The following is a 21,188-nucleotide window of genomic DNA, read 5'->3' as shown; positions in this document are numbered from 1 at the left end:
CAGGAGTATAAAATGTCAAGTGGTGTTCAACAATACTTGTTTTGTCAGGTATTTTCACCTTCCTTTGTTAATGGACAGTCTTTTGTAACTTATACTCAAGTCTCAAGACTCTGAACTTCCTAGGCAGTTCAGCTACCACTCAGGCTCCAATAAATTCCATTAACATGAATTCATTAGATTCAGAGACCTCGTCATATTGATCACTGAGGGACCCAGTTTTAAGAATTAGAATATTTCACTTCTCAAAAAAGATACCAATCCATATCTTGGTACTTGCCAATTATCATTCCTGACTATCACCCCTATAAGAAAGGATTTCTCCCTCTTAAACAACCATTAATTCTTCATTTCTGTACTTGTGATGTTCTACCTGGATCCTTAGTTTAGCACAATACTGACAGAAATTACCGAATCATACATAATAAAATCCGAAAAAGGAACATATGAGTTACTTACATTCTTTACGTCATTTTCATGGTGAAAGATATATTCAAACAATGCCTGCCAGAAAATTATTTAAAACATTGTCATATTTGAAGAGAAAATTTGATAATATTCCTTCAGAGGAATATAGGATCTTAATTAGACTAAGCAGAAATTAATTCTTTGGGAAAGCAATCACATTCACACATAACAAATGCTGACATTTACATTTAATAATCCAATAGACAAAAACTATAGATGTGCTATACTGCCATCACAGGAAAGCATCTTAATTCCTAACCTGTTGCAAAAGATTAGCAGAATTGCTGCTTATCTTTGGTGTTTAACTTCACTTTAAAACATAAAAGGCAGCTGAAAGTGAATATATATTTGAAAATCTGGTACATCTTTAATGACTTCTTAACTGTAAAATCAACCAGTGAACTAAAAAAAGCTTTTTGCAATGGACACTCAGGTGCTTATGTGGTGGTAAGCCTACTTAAATTAAACACAGATTTATTAAGAATGCAAGCTGAGCAAACTTTGCCTTTGGAGAAAAAAAAAATTTAAGCTCTGCAATATTTTGGGATCTGTAAAGGAAAAAATATTTTTAGAATTGTTTGTAAATTATAAATAAATGCTAATAATACTCTGCTTCTGAAAAAAAAAATCATAATAACAAAGCTTAAAGAAGTCACATTCATCAGCTGTGCTGCAGTTAACTGCTTATAAGGCCACAACAATTACACATCAAAATAACTGCAGCTTTGTTTCCTCCTGTATAAAGCTAATTAAGTCATACTACCTTGTAGCTGCTCTGCACTAGAATATTAGATGAGTATATATCAGGTAATGTGGGTGGCATTTTCAGTGAATAAAATGACATTGAAAGATACTGGATACCTAAATGGAGACTGGAAGCCTCTGCTCCCAAAAATGTATTATGGGTGCTAGTAACTCAAGATTCAATTGAGTTGAACCTTGACCTTCTGCATCCAAATCCCAGGTCTTAATTGCTTCAAAAGGACAGAACATTTTTCTAAATTAGTTTAATTCATTCTAAAACACCAGGAGAAAATATTGCCCCATGAGTAAAGAAATACAGAACAAAACCTCAGCCTCTTAAGGGCTTCCATGACCCTTCTGCCAGATTTTCTTAGACAAAATTCTTACAATATTTACTTTCAGGAAACTAGAGAATTTCTAATAAGTTGTCATATCTTGTGAGGAAAATAAACCACAACCTACTTTTCTTCTAGTTTCCGTCAGAAAAGACTCTGAACAGATGATTAGAAGACATTAAGGGATTATAAATAGTAACACATTTATAAGAAGCTTAGAATAGGTAGATAAGAAAAGAATAGACAATAAAGAAGTAGTGGAACATTTTCTCCTCTAGTTCAATAACAGAGGAGCATTCAGTAAAAGTGTGTAAATCTGAAGTGACAAGAAAAATGTTTTCTTGCACGGCTGGCATGAGGAATTTACTGCTGTTATGCACAGACTCTGACCTTCAAAAGGATTTAAGTGGCTTTAAACATTCACATGGATTAAAATATTTAGAGTTATCTTAATAAGTCTATTAAAAATCCACAACCTATAAAAGATAAAACTTTCTGTTTCATACCAGAGAATAGTTGCTAACTGGGATTTACCAGAGGCTTTCTCTGGTGACAGGTGATACCTTAAACATCTACTATGGTGTTTCCTGGGATAATCTTTAGCATGGTTAATGTTAGTCAAAGAGAAGCCACATTTCTGTATGCTTCAAAACATTGGAAAACCTCAGACAGATAATCTAACTTTAAAAAAAGATATAGTGAGGCTACTTTTCAAACCCATAAGGAGGAAGTATGTAAGAGGTATTCATATACAAACATGAATAGACTGGCTAATTTTGTGAATTCAATAGCTGCAAGGTTTATGCACTGGGAGAGGTGACAGTTCAAAAAGTTTCGAAACTTTAATCAATTATTCTTAACAGAGAGTGCAGTCTGCATTCTCACCTCCTGCTTTGGCTTTAAACTTGCTGCTCTTTTGTTTAAAAAGTTATAAATCCATGTAGCTCCGAATTTAAAATTAGATCTTACATTTTGCGTGAAATGTTAATGTCATAATGTATTAGCCTCATAATACTGACAAGTACACTTGCTGCCTATGGATGCTTCTATGACTGTTGATTTACATTTTTTGGCTTAAGCTTCTTTTCATATGAAACTGAAGAAAGACAAATCTGCCACAGAAAATGCTAATTAAAACCCAAAATTGTTAAAAATATGTACATTTCTCATTCCTGAGAACTGTTGTTGAGAATATTTCCTCTGAAAGCTAACCTACCTACTTAAATAACATGTAGTTAGCAATCACATTTAAAAGCTAGCTGTCTTCAAGCAGAAGAACTAAGCCTAGTTTTTATGGATGTGTCTTGTGCTTCTTAATCCTTACAGGTTTCTTACATTCCCCCTGTTTTCCAGACTGTAATGGAGTTATAATAATGTGTCTGCTGGCTGATTGCCGGCAAGGACATAATTGGACAAAAAGCACGCAGTGTTTTTTCAGCACTGATTTGTAACTGCCCTCAGATGTTAGTCTGGAAGTCTTCGATTACCTCACCAGACTAGAACTTACTAAATTTGATACCTCTTCTTCTGCCTAGTTTGGTTAAGAGGCCAAGGGACAATGATGCAAGCAGTGGAGGAAGGACACAGTGCAATTACACAAGATTTATTTCCTTTGAAAACCAACTGAAATGCAATGCCCTACATCAGTCTAGATCAGGCTTTAATGAGCAAAGAAATTTCCTGGTTGCTTATGAAAAACTGTTAACCAAAGTTTTGGATTGGAAGAGTTATTTCCACCAGCACACTATCAGATACTGCCAGTTTTCTTAACAGTGTTCACCATTATGTTTCTCAAAATAGACTAAATTCATACTGGTATGTTCACCTTTAGGATGAGAGCCAAATATAGCTCCCCAGAGTGTGTTTGATACCTTGTGCTCCCTAGAGATAATTCCTTGATACGTTGTGCAAAAATGAGCTGTTGGCCTCAGCCCAACAGTTGTTTCTGAAGAACACACTATACACAGAAAATACCATACAGCTAACTGGTTGTACTGGGGAAAGAATCCACTGAAAGGCAAGATAAATCTTCTCACAACTTTCAGCTCCCTGCCACTCGGAGCTGAAATCTGTAAGTTGGGCTGATAACCTGCAAAAACCTGCTCTATTGTCAGATAGTTTCATTGACCGTCAATCTGATGATCTTAACTGAAAATGAAGAAGCATTCTGAACAAAAAATGGTACCTTTTACATAAAAGGTTTTAAGTCACGCCATAAAAGCAAAGAAAAAATCCAAACATTGTGAAAATTTTTAGGCCAGGATTGCCATCTATTTGTACACAGAACCACATTTCCAGACATTAAAGAAGGTTCTGCTGGTTTTTTACTGCTGGCTTATTTTTTCTTTTTTTAGCTGCCCTTCATCACTCCTAGATGCACAGCTCAAAATTATTTACCAGTGGAACATTTTTTCCTATACGAATGTTTTTCCTAAGTTATACTTTCACCATAACCTCTTTAGATATAGCTTCAATTTCAAGTCTGGTAAACACTGTCAAAAGGTGAGTAACACACTATTTTTCTGGAGTTAATATCTAAACCACTGTTCATCATTGTTTTTATCCCCGGTCCTACGCACAGTTACATCAGAATGACACCAGAAAACAAGAAAAAGATAACACAACACTAACTAAAATTGTTACATACCTTTGCCAGTTTGGGTTTCTGAGCATATTTTGTTAAATTCAGTCGAGACAGATTTATGAAAGGGCCATCTGGATTTGTTAGCATTGAAGCCTGAGGGGGAAAAAAGAAGCTTTTTAAGTGGGAAGATCCCTACACTTTTCCTGAAGATTTTCAAAATATTATTAGTGTACAAAAAACCACAAAAATTCCAAACAAAACATTCGTAGATTCACTGCTCTACTGTGCAGTACCAACCCTACCTTTTTCTTCTCTGTCTATCCCCACTATTTCCATACAGTGCCTAAGCATGTAGCTTGGAAGCTGGGAAACGTAACCAAAAAAATCAAGAAATACTTAGGAAGATTAGTTCTCACCTGCAGTAGTGAGAGGATGTCACATTTTGCCATAAATGTGATTTTAATATGTATTACATACTCATGCTGGTTGCAGTTTACTAATTTTCCCAATAGAATGGGATAAATTAGTATATACTATTCTCCTTATCTTTTGAAGTGGCAGACACTGAATGCTTATCAATTGTTTTGTAGTAGACACATATGGTGAAATCATGTCACAGTCTTTACATGGTTTTCCATTAATAAAAGCTTGTCTCAAGGAGCCTGTGAATTTGGAATTTATACAAATCCTGGTGAACTTGTGAATTTATGAACATTTTTTTATATAACCAAACTATCAAATGCACAAGTTTTCAAACTATATTTTGAAAAGAATTTAGACAATTAAAAACAGTCGCCTCCTTCAAACTTGAGTTTAGATGCAGCTTTTAAGTAAACTACAGTGTCAGTGTGCCAGATACTGTGACCATGAAATCTTTCACACTGGGAAGAGAGGCAAGCAACTCACCGTGCCCGGCCTGACGTATCCCCCGGAGGCACTGGTGATGGGACGAGCTGTGAGAGCTGTTCGAGGCGTCCTTATGGCCTGTTCCATGGTACTGGGCCGTCCGCTCTGCGTGCTGGGTCTCACAAATCCTGTTATGGGCCTTCCCGATTGAGTCACAGGCCTGAAGATGTTAAGTACATTATCCTCACGTTAGGTGGTATTTATTGAGAGAGAATTTAAACAGTTCTACACAAAGCATTTCATTTTCAGAAGTTTATGATTTGTTCATTCTGAACTTGTCACATTTTAAAAAATAAACTATCACATACCGAACAGCTGGGCTGGGGCCTCCACCTTGGCTAGTTCCAGGAAGTTTCAAAGATGTTCCTGGTCCTACAAAATAAGAGTATTTCTCACTTCACTTTGAGATATTACTCCCTTGTCCAGAGAACTTTAAACATGATTGTGTTTAATGATAAACAGTAAGCCAGAAATTTCTTTATTCAGACTGAGGGGATAAAGAAGACAGACCCCAAATACTGTATTCTACTACTTATAATTTGAAAGACTCTTGTAAGAAACCTGCCAAACAATGAATATTGGTTTTCTTTCACCCTCTCCATTCTCTTCCACATCCCACCTGGGGGGAGCAAACAAGTGCCTGTGTGGATGCCTACTGCAATTGACCCAAACAATTGTCAAGAACACCTTAGAAACACCACACAGTGCTAAAGGTAGAAGGTTACTGAAACAATGAGACCAGGCTAACTTGAAATGGTATATTTTCTATCTGGCACCCAGACTTGAGTAAGTAAATCTAAACCTTCACCTACAGAACAGATGGAGAATGTTATCTCATGACATTAGACCCTGGTAAGATCCCCACCTACAATTTAGAGCACTGTAGAGTGTGAACTCATCCATAGTCAAAGGCCATCAATGAAAACACTGAACCAGCTTGAGCCCAGGAGAACTGATGAAGGGCTCCCCTTTTCACATATTTCTGTTTTGACAGTGTATCATTAAGAATTACTAGTTCCTGCAGGTAGATTTTCATTCACTGACATTTGATTGGGCAGTTTTTCTAATCTGCTAAGTGAATGTCTATGAGATGGTTTTAAATAGTCAGTTAAAAGCAACATATGACATTTATACCTTGCAGTCTCTTTGCTGCTTGTTACTATGTACAGAAAGAAATGAGATTTAAGTTGACATAAGCAATTCTTGACAAACCACTGTTACTCATCTATGCATTTTCTGTATACTTATGAACAGCTTTTATTGCAAATATTTCCAAGAACTGAAGATAAACTGATACGTAGACAGTTTCCTTCATTCTTTTTTCCCCAAAATAAACTGTAAGTAGCCATCTGACTACAGCCGTATTTAAAGTTAAATGATACAAAATAAGGTATTAACCATGATCTCCTTGGTAAAACCAACTAAACATGCAATTGTTGCTAAAATACATAAAAAGCCCCCTAGGATTCTCTCCCTTTTGGCTAGACACACTTAGGACTTCTACTGCTTACTTGCCTTCTATAGTTCTGTGAGTCTTGAAGTTTTTATTCCACAACAGAAAAGGTAAACAGTTCACTCAACACAGTTTCTAACATGGTAACTAGGGCACTCCTCAGTGAAATAGGGAAAGTGACTTTCAACTTTTCACACTAGCAGACAAATGTATTACTCTTCCACTTTCTGAACTATTTTTAAAACTTTTGCTGTAATATAAAAGAGGCAAGACATTAAAATTCCTTTTTTCAGACATGTTTTTTAATAACTACAATTGTTTTGAAATTTTAGTGTACTGAGAGAATGCTTACAGTTCCTTTCACCTCACCCCAGGCAACTTAGTCCTTACTTTGAGAATTCCCAAGCCAACTAGCTATGAATAGATGTAAAAAGCCACAGCAGTGCATGTTGCCACCAGAAGTGTTAGAATTTAAGAGTGAAATTTCAGCAGTCAGTGATGACTGTAGATGACTCCTTTAACTCCCCAGTTAATGAAATAGCTGTGATTATCCGTAATGCCAATTAGTACAATTTTCTGAAAAATATGCTGTCAAGGTAACACTTTGAAACAAGATTACAGTATTACCTGAGAAAATTAATGTTGTTAATAGTCCAAAAGTAACATAATGGATTTTTCTGTAAAACAGTGCTCTAGGACATTTTCGTTAATAAACAAGATTGATGGAAAATTAACACAGCAAAATTATAAGAAGAAAGATACCATTACATATGTGGGAAGAGGAACCACAGAAAAGTAGTTTTGTCCCATGGTTACTATAGACTTTAGTAATTATTTAATAACTCACGACTGACAGCAAAGTCATTATTAAGAGAGTTTAATCTGGAAACTAAGATAAGGGCAGATGTGAAACTGAAATGGATATGTAAATGATGCAGAAGGATTTAAACTGCTTAGTAGGCAAAGTATAGACAATACCAATTGTAATGTGAGAGGTGTGGCTACACAGTTTCAGGTTTGTGAACTATGACTTTAGTGGAGGAGCATATCCTGAAACACCTTCCACAGTGAAAGACCTTAGTCAAGAGCAACTATGGCTAACACACTTTAACAGCAAAAGGAAAAGCCCACAGTCAGTCAGAACCCATTTTTAGTAAGTCATGTCTACCAGTAGAGTAATCACAGAACCACAGAAAGGTGGAAGTTTGAAGGGACCTCTGGAGGTCATATGGTCCAACAATGCTCAAGCAGGGACACCTGAAGCCAGCTGCCCAGGACCTCCTATTTAGATGGTTTCTGGATAGCTCTAAGGAGGTAGACTCCACAGTCTCCATGGGGAGCCTGTGCCAGTTCTCAGTCACTCTCAGAGTTAAAAACAAATGTTTCCTGATGTTCAGACGAAACTTCCTGAGCTTAAGTTTGTGCCCACTGCCTCTGATCCTGTCACTAGACGCCACTGACTCTGTCGCCCTCACACCCTGTTTAGCGATTTCTGTGCTTACCTTTTATGCACAAGTGTAACATTAGATGTACACCTGTAACCTCAGATGTATAAAGTAAAATCAAGGTGTAGAGACATGTTTTCTGCGTGTTAGTGGATCATTGTCTGGTTTGGTCACTACAAAAGACAAGTGGATAACTAGAAAGGTTTAAGAAAAGACTTTCAAGACTCAACTCAAAAATTAAAAGATATAGCTTAGCTCAGAATGAGAAGATTGTTTAGCTTATCAAAGAAAAGATCACTGGATGATTTAATGACAGATTTAACTACTTACCTGGAAATATACCTTTATAAAATAACTTTGTATCAGGCATAAAATGTTCACAAAGAAGCAACAGGTGGAGTGACAGTTGATAATTCCCACCAAAGATACGGCACACTGTAATAATTTTCTTTGGTTTTGAAATCTGTGACACACTATCCAGAAAGTCACCTTTTTTTCAGTTTCAACATAGTATGAATATATTTTTCCAGAATGCCTTATTTCTAAAGAGTATTCATCAAATTGTTTTTCTTGGAAGATAATTTCTTCCACAGGGGACACAAAATCAAATTAAACTCCACATTTTATTACTATGGTGTTTTAAATCAGATATCTATAATTAGTTGATCACAATGCATAAACACATCTCCAGTACTGCTTGACTGTGGCCAAGAATGTAATGAAAATTTTAAAAAATGTAAGAAGATAGATATGCAATTGCCTAGATCTGTACAGACAAGAAAAGCCTTTAACCCTTCAAGTGTCAGTTCTGGTCTATGTCCAGTTCTTCCCTTGAATTCCTTGATATGGTATGTGGTTGAAGGCCACACTTAATAAGTTACATAAAAATTTTCATGTGAACTGTATTAAAGAAACAGAGAAAAATACAAATACTTCCAAAAAAGTAGTGGAAGACTACTAATTATTACAATAACTAATTATTGTCCACTTGGAAGGGAATTGATGAAGCTGAAAAATAATTGCATAGAAGAAACAATGGCAGAGCTGAAGAACTGCTCTGTGAAGGAAGAGAAAAATGAAGTAGAGAAAAGGAGAAGAAAGAAAATCAGTTCCAATAATGTTTGCACGACATGATGCCAAAAGCTGGTATCTGACTATTGTCTACACTATGGGCATATGGACAAAATTCACAGTACACTGAGGGCAGATTTTTTCTCTAGTTTCCCACAATGTCTAAAGAAGCCAGAAAGGAGTAAAATAAATCAACATACTGATAGAAAAAGCAAGTGACAACTTGTATGCTCACTACATTTCCTCAAATGTAGAAGAAAAGCTGACTAAACATGATTGAACACAGTCTGAACTCTTGTCTGACACGCCTAAGAACTACATCAAGAACTCATGGTGGATCTGAACATTGCCATGCAACCATAAAACAATCTAAAATACTTTTTTTACCAATACTAAATGCTGTATCAGGTCACCTCAGTTTGTACAATTCTAGATGACACAAGAGATGGCTAAAAGAGCTCTTGTTGATTCAATGTATTTAAGTGAAAGTCAATCTTACGAGCAACTTGAGCAATGGCATTTTCATCCAGGATCATCTCTGCAATTCCTTCTTGATCTATATCAATTTCATCCACATACACCATTTCTGTCAAAGCTCGTGTTTTCAGGTTCCAGGCAGCCTGAATAAGGATAAGTAAAAAGTAAAATATCTTCAAGACACTAATTAAATAATCTAATAATCAATTTTATCATTTCTTTATTATTCACTTCAAAGCCTTATTAGGCTTGAATAAGGTATTGACTTAAAACAGCTGAGTATATCTATCTGTCTGATGGATATATAAAAGGGGACTAAGTCCTTTGTTCAAAACATCAGCTGTGAAACACTGTATAAATATATACCCCAGGCATTTTAGATTATGAGAGTATTGGAATCCATTTGAGTGACCTGAACTGACAAACTACTACACCATATGTCTTGGAAGATAATCTGAGCAATGTGGAAAGGCAAGCATAACTCTAGCCTATGTGACAAGCTTTGTGTAGACTGTGAAGACACCAAATCAGTGGCAGAAAAAAAGAAAACAAGAAAAATCAATAGCAGCCATATAGAAATATCAACAAAGTAAGTGCAGGTCCAACCACTTTGATAATTTGATATGCTTGTAATGTACTCATAGAACTGGCATGACATAGGAAGCCACAAGACCAATCCCTGATCTCCCACCAGATATTGAACAGATAATCATAAATTTTCCAGAGTAAAAATCACTGCCAAAATAATTAGATTTGCTTCCTTTCTAACACGGAGTACAGCAATCTGGTGGAAAAGCATACTTAATATTGGCTAAGGAGACCTTTCAAAATAGAAACAGACTATCTTAATAGAAATAAAGGTCAAACACATGGAAACATTTGTTCCTTAAGTAAGAAGTATGAGAAAATCTGAAACTCGGGCTTATTTAATAATTTAAGTAATTACTTAATGAGACACTTCTCATTCATTCTGTCTTTTCCTCTAGACTTCCCTTATACTTCTATGCAAATCTGCGTCAATCAAAAAGTAAGTGTACTTAAAGATGCTGAAATATTTAATTATTCTTTTAAAAAGTGCTTTTTTCAAGCAGAAGGAGGACTTCAGCCAGCTGATTCAACCACAATTAGAAATCTTTGTTCACAAATGAAGAAAAGGGAATTCAGCAGGATGATCTGAACTAGGCCAGACAGTCATAATCCAGATCTACTTTATTTTCTTTTAGTTTCTTCTTATGTAGTAGGATGACAGCCTTTAATTAATTTTGAGATTTCTGTTATATGTTCAACACCTTTAATGGTTTTTCATGATTCTATGAAGTATTTAGTTTGTTCAGTTTTTAATACCTTGATGCTACTCTATTCTTTTCAAAGACATGTATATCTGCAGCCAACATGAATATGTCAATGCAGGGAATATTCTCCAATTAGAGCTCTTGCATAGCCAAGCACAGGTTGATTTCTTAGTAGAAGTAAGAAAATCTGCCCAGAGTAATGATCTTTTCATGGGAATTGGAAGTAGTATCTCGTCTACACTAATTGCTAAAATTGAGGTCAGGTCTTTACATAGGATTAAATGTATTATCGTGAATTTTCCACTAACTAACATGTGAAAATGTGTTTTTTAAATCAACATGTCTCTTTGTCATTACTGGGCAAATATCTGTCATTAAGAATATATTCCTTAGGCATCTCTTCTAGAGTAAAGCTCCTAGTCCAAGGCTTCACAGCCAACAAAAAATTCAAATATCACACAGTATTCCTTAATTAAACATCTGTTTGTAGATTACAGATTATCTGCTTTCTCTTTGTGAGACTGATATTTTGGGTTTTTTTGTGATAAGCACCATGTCTGGAGTTTATGAAGATAAACTGCATTTTTATGACACGGCATCTATATGGTAGGAAAAAGAAAGGGAAGCTCATTTCAGACAACCCACATATCGACAACATAACAAATTTAGCTAGCTTAACTCAATCAGAACAAAATTTACAATACCTAATAGCAATTTAAAGACGCCATTTCACATTGCATTTAATCTCTTCTGACTGTAGGCTGGAGCCAAAAGATGCCATCACCTGTCCAATACTATTCTGGCCATTGCAATAATCTAGACCTAATGTGGGCAGAGGGAAAATTAATTAATTACTCTCAGACTTCCATCACTTTTGCAAATCCTGATCATGCACCTACATGGCTACTAGACTCTGCACAGGGTAGGCAGTGAGCCTGAGCTGCAAGAGCAGGAAGAGCATGGGTAAGAGCCCACCACTACACACATTAAATAAAACATGAAACTGAACCCTAAGAGCACAAACATTGTGCTGTCTGTGAATACATGTTGTTTTCCTCCTAATCTCATCTGCAGATGAAGGCAAATTAGTTCAAGGTAGATTCAATTTACCTTCTAGAAAGCACTCAAGTGCTGAAAAAAATGTAGGAAAAATGAGAGAAATAAAATTCTATCAAATATAAAAGCTGCCTGTTCAAAATACCAAAAATCTCCCCCTTATCAAAAGTAATGCCTTACCAATAACAAAAAAAAAATTATGCTATTGAGAACATAACTACAAAACAAGTGTTATTCAGTGTATCAGAAATTCTTCCCAATGATTGCAGCTAACAATTGTATTTATGGAAAGAACTTTACCTGAAACACAGTGTATTCAGAATCAAGCTCCTGAAAAGAGACAAAAGAGAAACTAAGAAATGGAAATGCCAAACAATAAAAACAACACAAACATATTTGTACTCTATGATGACCTCATTTTGCACAAACATTTCCTCTCTGATACATATACCCAAATGTCCATTTTATTACATTATCTCAACGTACACACATTATGAAGCTAATCAATGTTTTGCACAGCGAAAGTAAATTCGCAGTATCTTTCTGATAACTTTGCTTTCTTGCTTCTGCTGAATCTAGCGAAATCTTAGATTAACATGTAAGCATTATGGAGCTGAAAAATGATAGATTAAAAGAAAATTAACTTGGAAGATGTATGCACGTCTCCTGAAAATTAACCAGATTATTGCACCATGGTCTTTAGAATGCCTACTTTATAAAATCCATTTTTGCACACTTTTTTTAGTTGTTGCTGGTGATCACAATGATACCACTCAAGAAGACAAAAGAAAATTTAGTGGCTTTTTCATGGTACTTTTATGATGAATGATGTATTCATTGCACTTGTACAGTAATACTGCAAGTGGAATAAATGTCAAATTAACAGCCTATTGCACTACCCAAAAAACCAAAAGAAAAGCTAGCAGATGAAGTTTACTGCAAGTGAAAAAGCTGGAACTTGCAGCTGGAATTCTACTTGAAAACTTCGATTAAAATTGAGTAAATACTGACAGGAAAAAAAATGTAGGTTTATCAACAATTAATGTGTAATTATCATGTTTACATAATATTTAAACTACCCTTCATTCCAGGGACTGGAGATGAGGTTTTCCTAATGTATTACTTCAGCTTTGGACAAGGAAGGTGGGAGATAAATATTACTTTCTCTAAATCTCTATTAGTCTTTTGTAGTGTCAGATCATTTCTGCTCCTAGAGGTAGTGAAAAATTTCTTGCATATCTAGCATTGTATAAATCTATCACAGTTAAACCAATTATATTGAACTGAATATACAATCTTCAAGCAATTCAGACTATAAAAGGACTTCTGAAAGTCTCCAGTCCAAAGCCCTCAAAGCAAGGTCAGCTATGAGGTCAGCTGTGGTTGCTCAATGTCTTCTTCAATTGGATCTTGAAAACTTGCAAGGATGAAGGCTACACAGTGCCACTGGGCAACCTGTTCCACTGCTGATTAGGGAAATGTTTTTCTTCATACCAAGCCAAAGCCTCCTTCAACTCCCTGCATCATTGCAAGTGGTCCCTGGCTCCATTTTCCTGATAACCTCCTTGTATGTATCAGAAGGCTGCTATTAGATCACACCAATGTCCTCTCCCAGCTCAAGCACTGCCCTGCTGCTGGCTTGCTTTGCAGCTAAGACACAGAGCTGTCTTCTGTTCCACCAGGAGAATGGCAATGTCAAGATCACCCCTCTGTAGTATGAGGCATGGTCTACTTCTTTCAATTTGGACTTTTTTATTCAGTAAATTCTATGACAGTAGGGATCTGGAATACTGGTGAAGGACACCTTCCTTCTGTAGTGTACTGGAATTTGTGGCCTTTAAAGGATTGTATTTGGAGCCAAAAGATCATTCACTGGTGTTAGAATGAGTAACACATCTTACACATTGAGTATTCTGTGGAACTAAACATTAATTCAGTGATTAAGCTTGGTTTACTGTGACGTACCTGGGCCTGACTAAGGCACTGAAACTAGCTTTGCATTTTAGTTGTATGATTAAATGAACTAATACAATTCTTTTACACACAGCAGTTGTTTCCTAAAAAAAGGAAACTATTCGACTATCTAAGTAATAAAAGACATAGTGATATTTCAGCTTACATTTTGTTCACCCCATTGTGTCTGAGTATTACAGCACATATGAGGGTGGTTTTAAGAACAGTAGGAGGTCTTCTGTAACATATGTGCTACAGTAACTAATGAGGACAAGTTTGGAATATTATGTCAACACTGATACCAAAATGACTTGATGTTGCAGATGTGTATCTTATTTTAGGCACTGTTCATTAGTTTAAAAAATAATTAAAAAATCAAACAAATTTGCTTATGTAGAAGCAGTTATATTACTATAAAATTCAGAAATTACATTCCTCATGATATTGGCAAAAAAGTAGAGTTGATCAATAATACTGAAACCATTGCACTCTCATAATTGTAGGTGAGAGTATGCATTGTTCACACATACTAATACATTGTTTCAGGTTTTGACAAGAAATAACTTTAGATTTTAACTAACTCTCAAGCAGGTAACAGGACTCTCATATTAAACAGAAGTATGAAATAACAAAAATTACATTAGAATATAACATATTTTAACATGGATGGATCCAGCAGTTGCTACACATGCAAGTAATCCACAGGAACTAGATTTCAAATAAAGAGTTCTTTGAGAGGATTAACAAATAGCATTGCCCTGTAAGCTTGTCTCTCAAAACAAAAGCTCAAATTTATTCTTCATTTACACATACAAAGCTCCCTTGAAAGTCAAAAGATTGTAAAACCAACGAAGGAACTATTTAATCCAGATCCCCAAATCCACTGAGGGCACTTTAATATTAAAAATGCAAAGTCAGTTTATTTGAATACCAAAAATAATTAGAATAATTAAGTTTTTTGAAGCTTATAGCCTGGAAGAGGGAATATATTACGTACTTTATATTATAATAAGTCTTCACTCTACAATTTGTTTCAGGTGAGTATAATTTAATACATGCAAAATATTAAAATTATTATAGCCTGAAAATGCTCTTCAAATGATTAAGAGCAAAAACACAGAAAAAAATACCCAAACCTTTACCCAGGAACAATGACTTCACTCTAAGTGTTACTATTTTCATGCATAAACTTACAGTCTCTTGCACCAGTAAGTGATTTCATGCTTTTCCAAATCAAGTTCGAGGCCCATGAACATAACCGTGATAACTTTATTATGACCTTACAAAAACAAGTATGTAATTTACAGCAGCTGAAAGTTCAACATAGGAGAAGAAAGGATGAATGAACAAAAGTAAATCCTCATAGAACATTAATCAAGTAAAAGGAAGAACACCCACTGTATGTCTATTAATTATATCAGGCAATTTTTTTCCTATTGTTAAACTAGAGCAGGCCTCATACATGGGTTCTGTTTATTGCCTTGAATCCTACATATGGAACACAAAGAGTAATCAGATTAGGTGACTAATCAGGATGATCAACAGAGACGGTCCTGGATTGTATTTCCTCCAGGTCATGCTATTACTATAAACACAGAAGACAAGGCCTGTTTGCTTACAATAGGAAATAATTAAACTGAACACCAGTATTTTACGTGCTTCTATGACCAAATGCAGTCATAAAAGATAGTTTTTATTTATTCTGAGATAACATAGAAATTAATTCCAGCAATACCATATATATTTCTAATTCTTAAATGAACAAATGCACAGGATATTTTATAGGAAAAAAAAAATCAATCTTCCATAAGATGTAATCCAGTAGCAGCTAGTTATTCTTCTATCACAATATTATTTTTAAAGAACTCTTCAGGAAAACTTCACTGCTTTTAAAACATTTCAATTTTTTGTTGTGCCCTTTAAGAATTCAAGATTTATGATGGCACAGTATTTGATACTGCTAATTTAGAAAATTTCTGATTCATGCCTAGTTAGCTAAAAGGTCAACAAAGTACTTTAAAAACCTCCTAGGGCTTACTGCATCTGGTGACAGGGTTCAAAGAAAGTTCTGCACCAATTAAGATAGCCTCTAAATGTATGTACATGTGACTACTGACTAGATCATCAGTAAACTTATTTTTAAGATATTTATATCATCATTTGTCATGTTCTTAAAGGAGAACTTCTTGTCATTATTATACTTGTGATACAAACATATCCCAAATACTAAGCTATATGTACAGGGAGTAGTAAATCAAGACATAGGTCAAGATATACTGGTCAAGAAAATTCCTCACTACATTTTTAAGTGTGGTGGCAAGAATGCACCTACTTCAAAAGCTATTGTAAAAAGCTGGTTTCAACAGCCCATAGCTCTAGGACACAGCTGCAGATGGAATGGAGCAGGAGTGGAGCTACCACTTAGCAGATGAGCTGGGGAAAAAGTGCAGGCTTTCACACAGGAAAAGCCATCTCTTTCAGGCATGAAAACACTCCAGTTAGGCAACGTTAGTCTCTTCCTCGCCTTACCTGCTGTTATATTACCTGTCTTACAAGGGAGAAGGCCAGTTGCCTGAGCATGAAAAAGCTCTGACCTGTAAGAGTCACTGTTTAACTCAACCTGGGCATGTGTTTAAAGGACACCAGCTCCTGTAGCTTAAATAATATCCTAATGCATGCTGTTCAAAGAAGTGAGTCCCTGAACAGTGACAGAGGCTACTGTTCCTACAAGATCCCTCTTTGCCTGGTTGCAAAGGTTGGGAAGCACATGCTTAGCAGAATATGGGACAAGAGGATAAGAACAGATGGCACAGTGATTAAAGCTGTTGAGTATTCCTCATGCTGCACAGCAGCTCACTTAATCCAAACTTTCTGCAAGTGTTGTCATTTGTTGTTGTTGCTGGTGCCCAACATGACATATCTTGGGTTTGATTTGCAGAAGTGCTACCATTAACAGTCTGAGCACTAAATCTGCTAGAACTGCTATGTGGTCTTTAGGCACTATAAACCACATTTACTGGGTTAGGTACCAAAAATTATGCATATTCCATTTTAGATAATTTGCCAGCTTAAATTAAAATACTATTAATGTAATTCACACAGACGGAAAACAGCACCATTTTCGGTAGGTGGCTGAAGACAGAATTAAAATTCCATCAAAATATTTAGGAGCCACTGATTTCATTAACAGGCCATTTCAAAAGTAACAGAGGTACCAGAAATCAAAGTCAAACTGCCTGAGAATGATTCTGGGTTTTCAATTAATGTGGAAATAAAATAATCACAAATCACTATTCTAATATTCACAACTACAGCTAATTAGCTGATACACTACTATTGGAATAAATTCAGAATAATGTAAAATAGGATTAGTCAAGACAAGCCAGGAGAGTAAAGTAATGTATGTAATTTATTTGAGTTTTAATGACCTCAGTGTTCAGCCTTGGAGCTTAGTACCTTTCAACGGTTTTTAAAAAATTATTTTATTAAATGCAAGGTATATATGCTACAATCCATAAAAATGATTCAATTTTTTATTCTGTTGTACCAAGTAAGTTCAAAATCGTTTGAACGATTCCAAGGTTCCAAGGATGTATAAAGCATATTCTTGAGGCTTGTTACTACTGTCTTTACTCTACACCTGATGTTTAGAGGGGTAAAGAGGACAGATTCATACATGAAAGTAGCAAGTGTTACAAAGTAATGAGCTGAAAGTGCAGCAACATGGGTAAGGAAAACACCTTTACAAATGAGAAGCAGAACAATAAAATAAATACAGGCTTATTTGGACAGATAACCACAAAATATCAGGATTTTAAGTTGACTACAATAAAAAAGGTAAAACCTAAATATCATGAACACAGCTGACTGACAAAGGGAAATGCTGTTCCATATTAAGTTTGGCATGAATGTTAAAATTATATTCTAATTAGATAATCAAAAATGTTTTGTTTAAGAGATGTGAGGTGTAACATTTTGTATGTTGAACCAGTTTGAGTTTCATTCAAGTTGCACTCTTGAAAGTTATTTAACTCTTGAAAGTTATTCTGGTTTCTGCAACCTGCTGTACCACAATGAACAGGTGGTATAAATAATGCTACATCTCCTGTCAGGAGCTGTGCTTTTTGTCTGGACTAACAGACAGGAATGATGGAAAAGATCTGTGTAGCCATTCCATCAGACACCACAAATGCAGTATATTCCATGATCCTTCTGAAACAACATGCTGCATTTCTATTTATTTATCATCTCTCCACTTATTTTATTCTTTAAGAAAATCTCTACATTTTTATTCTTTATAATAAATACTTTATATATAGAGTAAAATCCACTCGGTGTCTGGAAACTTTACTTGAACATTGCTGTATGAAATCTTTTCAGACAAAGACTGAAACATCTGTCATGCATTTTTAAATGTTATAGAGAAAGACTGATATTTCCCAATCATAAAGATACAGACTTTCAAATACTTTTAAAAGTCATTCATTCCTGCTTAAAATGAGCTCTTAATAAGGATTCCTCAAGAAGATTATATAAGGCAAGAACCAAACTAATCTTATTTCAAGTTTGCCTTCCATCTGAACTTTCCAGCAGGTTTGAAATGTGCTGCTGCTGAAGAGAACATTTTCCACACAAAACTGTGGATAGGAACACAGTTCTGAACTGAACATACTGAAGTTATAACATCCAGTCATTGCATGCAACTGTGGCCTGAAAGTTTTTCCAAAACAGTGATGAAACTTGATCTTGACATTCAGAGACTTCACCTAAGACTTCTAAGAGCTTATGATTTGATATGGTATAAAAAATGTTCACAACCCCACCCTCCACCACTTCTCAAACGAAGTTATCTTAAATGTTTTTCTTCTTTCGTTCTTATAAAAGATGAAGCTTATAGGCTGGTGTGAACATTTTAAAGATTAAATTAGGTGATTAATTGTTCATCTCAGCTTAGTACAGAATTTGGAAAAACTCATATTGCTGGTATATAAGGTCCTTGTTCTCTAAAGAGAATGTGTACCTTGCCTAAGAAAACAATTTATATATGTAAATGTATCACCATGTGTGATCTATATTTGGAAGAAGGAAAACCAATTAGGATCTACATCAGAGAATCACAGAATGTGAAGGATTTGAAATGGACCTTTAAGATCATCTAGTTCCACCCTGCCCTTGCCATTGACAGGGACACCTCCAATCTGACCAGGTTGCTCAAGGCCTTACCCAACTACATCCTCTCACTGCTCTTTGTTAATTTCCAACTACATCCTCTCACTGCTCTTTGTTCATTTCCAACTACATCCTCTCACTGCTCTTTTGTTCATTTCCAACTACATCCTCTCACTGCTCTTTTGTTCATTTCCTCCTAAGCCCTTTTTCTCAGCCTCATACATCTTGTATTCCTTACTAGTGCTACTAGCCCAGCAGAAGTTTGGAGTTGACAAGTGCAACAATACCATTTTATACTTGAGCTTAAGCACAGAGTAGAAATGCAGTTGTCTTTACATTCCTATGTTGAGATCATAGATTGAAAAATGTTTTACTCATTAAAAACTTTATAAATTAAGAGCAATGGAAGCATCATGATCTTTACAACTTTTATTTACTGTTATCTGTGCTATTTCAAGAGTTTCTTTCACAAATCAAGTGTTGTCCTTCCATATGCAAAGATCACATATATAAAGACCCAATAATGTAAATACATATAAATAATGCAGCACTAGCATGGAACTAATACTGAGTCCCATTTAGTGCTCAGGAATAACGTTCTTGGAATACTCTCTCCACTAAAAATGTCTCTGCTGATGGCTCCTTGGTAGTGCCTTACAGTATAAAACATTTAAAAAAATAATATTTTAAATATCTACCCTAGATCAGTTCAAACAATTACTGTGCTTTATATTTACACTATTGGGTGACCATGCAGCTTTCTTTAAAGACTTGTCCTTTGTGATAAAAAGAACTGCCTTCAAGATTCTTGAAACATCTGTCTATAGGATGCTTTGAAACTTACAAATTTACTGTAAAGCGTTTAAGATGAAGACTGTTCAATTACTGTTTTTAAAATATGGTATAAAAAATGTTTACATGCTTGTAAACATTAATCCAGAAACAACTTTCCCAAATCCTTTGCTCTTACAGAAGGGTGGGAAAATATGTAGGTATTGAAAAACATGTCCTACGTTTCCAGAGACTCTGCAGCTGGAAAAAGCTAAGAGAGAGGTATGCAAATAACTCCTGCCCCAAGGTAGGGCTCGTAGGTGAGCTGAACTAAAATGGATGTCTCTTAATCTTATGTGATTTGGTCCATACAGCAGCTATGATATCTAAACATCAGTATAAAATCAACAGGCACATCGCCAGCAGACCTGATTTTTAATCTCAGCTGTTCTCTAACTCCTCAAAATCTTGAGTGCGTTAAAGTTCCCGTTCGGAAGCGCCGGGCCCGCCCAGCTGTCACGGCAGCACGCCGGCAGTACTCGCAGCACGGCTCCCCTTCCCAGCGGCGGGGCCGGGCCGGGGGCTCCCCGGGGCGTGTCTGAGGAGGAGCCGCAGCGCCGGCCCGCCGCCTCGGGGCCGGGGGAGGCGGGGAGGCGCCGCTGCCCGGCCTCCTGCTCCGGAGCTCGGCGCGGCCCAGCGCTCGCTGCCTCGCTGCCGGGGTCGCGCCCGGCCCCTCCGGCGGCTGCAGCAGCACAGCGGGGTCCCGTGGTGCAGAGGCAGCCGGGACGCGGCCGCTGCCGCCCCTCACCGCCGCCCCCGCCACGGCCCGGCCCCCGCTACCTGCTCGCCGGGCGGCCTCTCCAGCAGCTGCGAGCAGACATCCGCGCACTCCCGGAACTTCCTCCGCCTGAAGTAGCTCCAGGCCTGGAAGAGCGGCTCCAGCCCCATCTCGCCGGCGGGAGCACCGCGGCAGTCCGGCCGGGCCCCGACGTTTCCCGCCGCCTTGCCGCCGAGCGGGGCCGCGCTGGTGCCGCCGCTGTTGGCCCAGCCCCTCGTGGGCTTATTACATTAGTGCCTGAAAGCAGAGTTTGATCTGTAATACTGGAATCAGTAGGCTTTCAATAACCTCACTGTTCTTGACTGTTGTCGTTTTCTGTCCTGTTATCTAGAGGAGTTTGAATAAATGCCTAAACAAGAATAATACAGTCCATTAATCCATATTTTGGTAAAATGTCCTTTAGAGCCATGGAGCCTGGTTGAGAAAAGTACAGATTGTTGTGAGCAACACTTTTCAGTCTTGCAGACTCTATCAGTTCCTTTAGTTCATTCGTTTTTGCAGGGAAATTATCAGACCGAGATATTTAGAGATGTAAAAGTTGGAATACAATTGCTCCTGGTTTATATGTACTATAAAATGGTGATTGCAACCATCAACTGAAGTAAAAGAAAAAATGCATAGGGATGCTT

The 21,188-nt window shown here is 36.6% G+C and overlaps 1 protein-coding gene across 3 annotated transcripts in view; it reads right to left on the bottom strand.

Annotated features, from left to right (window-relative positions):
- The window catches only part of TTC8 (tetratricopeptide repeat domain 8), a 41,942-nt gene extending 21,190 nt beyond the window's left edge, over positions 1 to 20,752 (bottom strand). The window contains exons 1-7 of one of the 3 annotated variants that reach the window (XM_041395849.1): positions 20,562 to 20,752; positions 12,129 to 12,158; positions 9,503 to 9,623; positions 5,343 to 5,406; positions 5,035 to 5,194; positions 4,192 to 4,281; positions 457 to 501 (exon numbers count right to left, since the gene is read on the bottom strand). In XM_041395849.1, coding sequence (XP_041251783.1) covers positions 457 to 501; positions 4,192 to 4,281; positions 5,035 to 5,194; positions 5,343 to 5,406; positions 9,503 to 9,623; positions 12,129 to 12,158; positions 20,562 to 20,669 — 618 coding nt within the window. In that variant the 5' untranslated portion in view covers positions 20,670 to 20,752. The remainder of the gene's footprint in view (positions 1 to 456; positions 502 to 4,191; positions 4,282 to 5,034; positions 5,195 to 5,342; positions 5,407 to 9,502; positions 9,624 to 12,128; positions 12,159 to 20,561) is intronic. The other 2 variants (XM_041395857.1, XM_041395864.1) reach the window with 2 other exon arrangements.
- Positions 20,753 to 21,188: the final 436 nt, after the last annotated feature.

Source organism: Onychostruthus taczanowskii, unplaced genomic scaffold (genome assembly GCF_017590055.1).
Source record: "Onychostruthus taczanowskii isolate IOZ18803 unplaced genomic scaffold, ASM1759005v1 scaffold1, whole genome shotgun sequence".
Classification (NCBI taxonomy): Eukaryota; Metazoa; Chordata; class Aves; order Passeriformes; family Passeridae; genus Onychostruthus; species Onychostruthus taczanowskii.
This window is presented reverse-complemented; position numbering and strand designations above follow the sequence as displayed.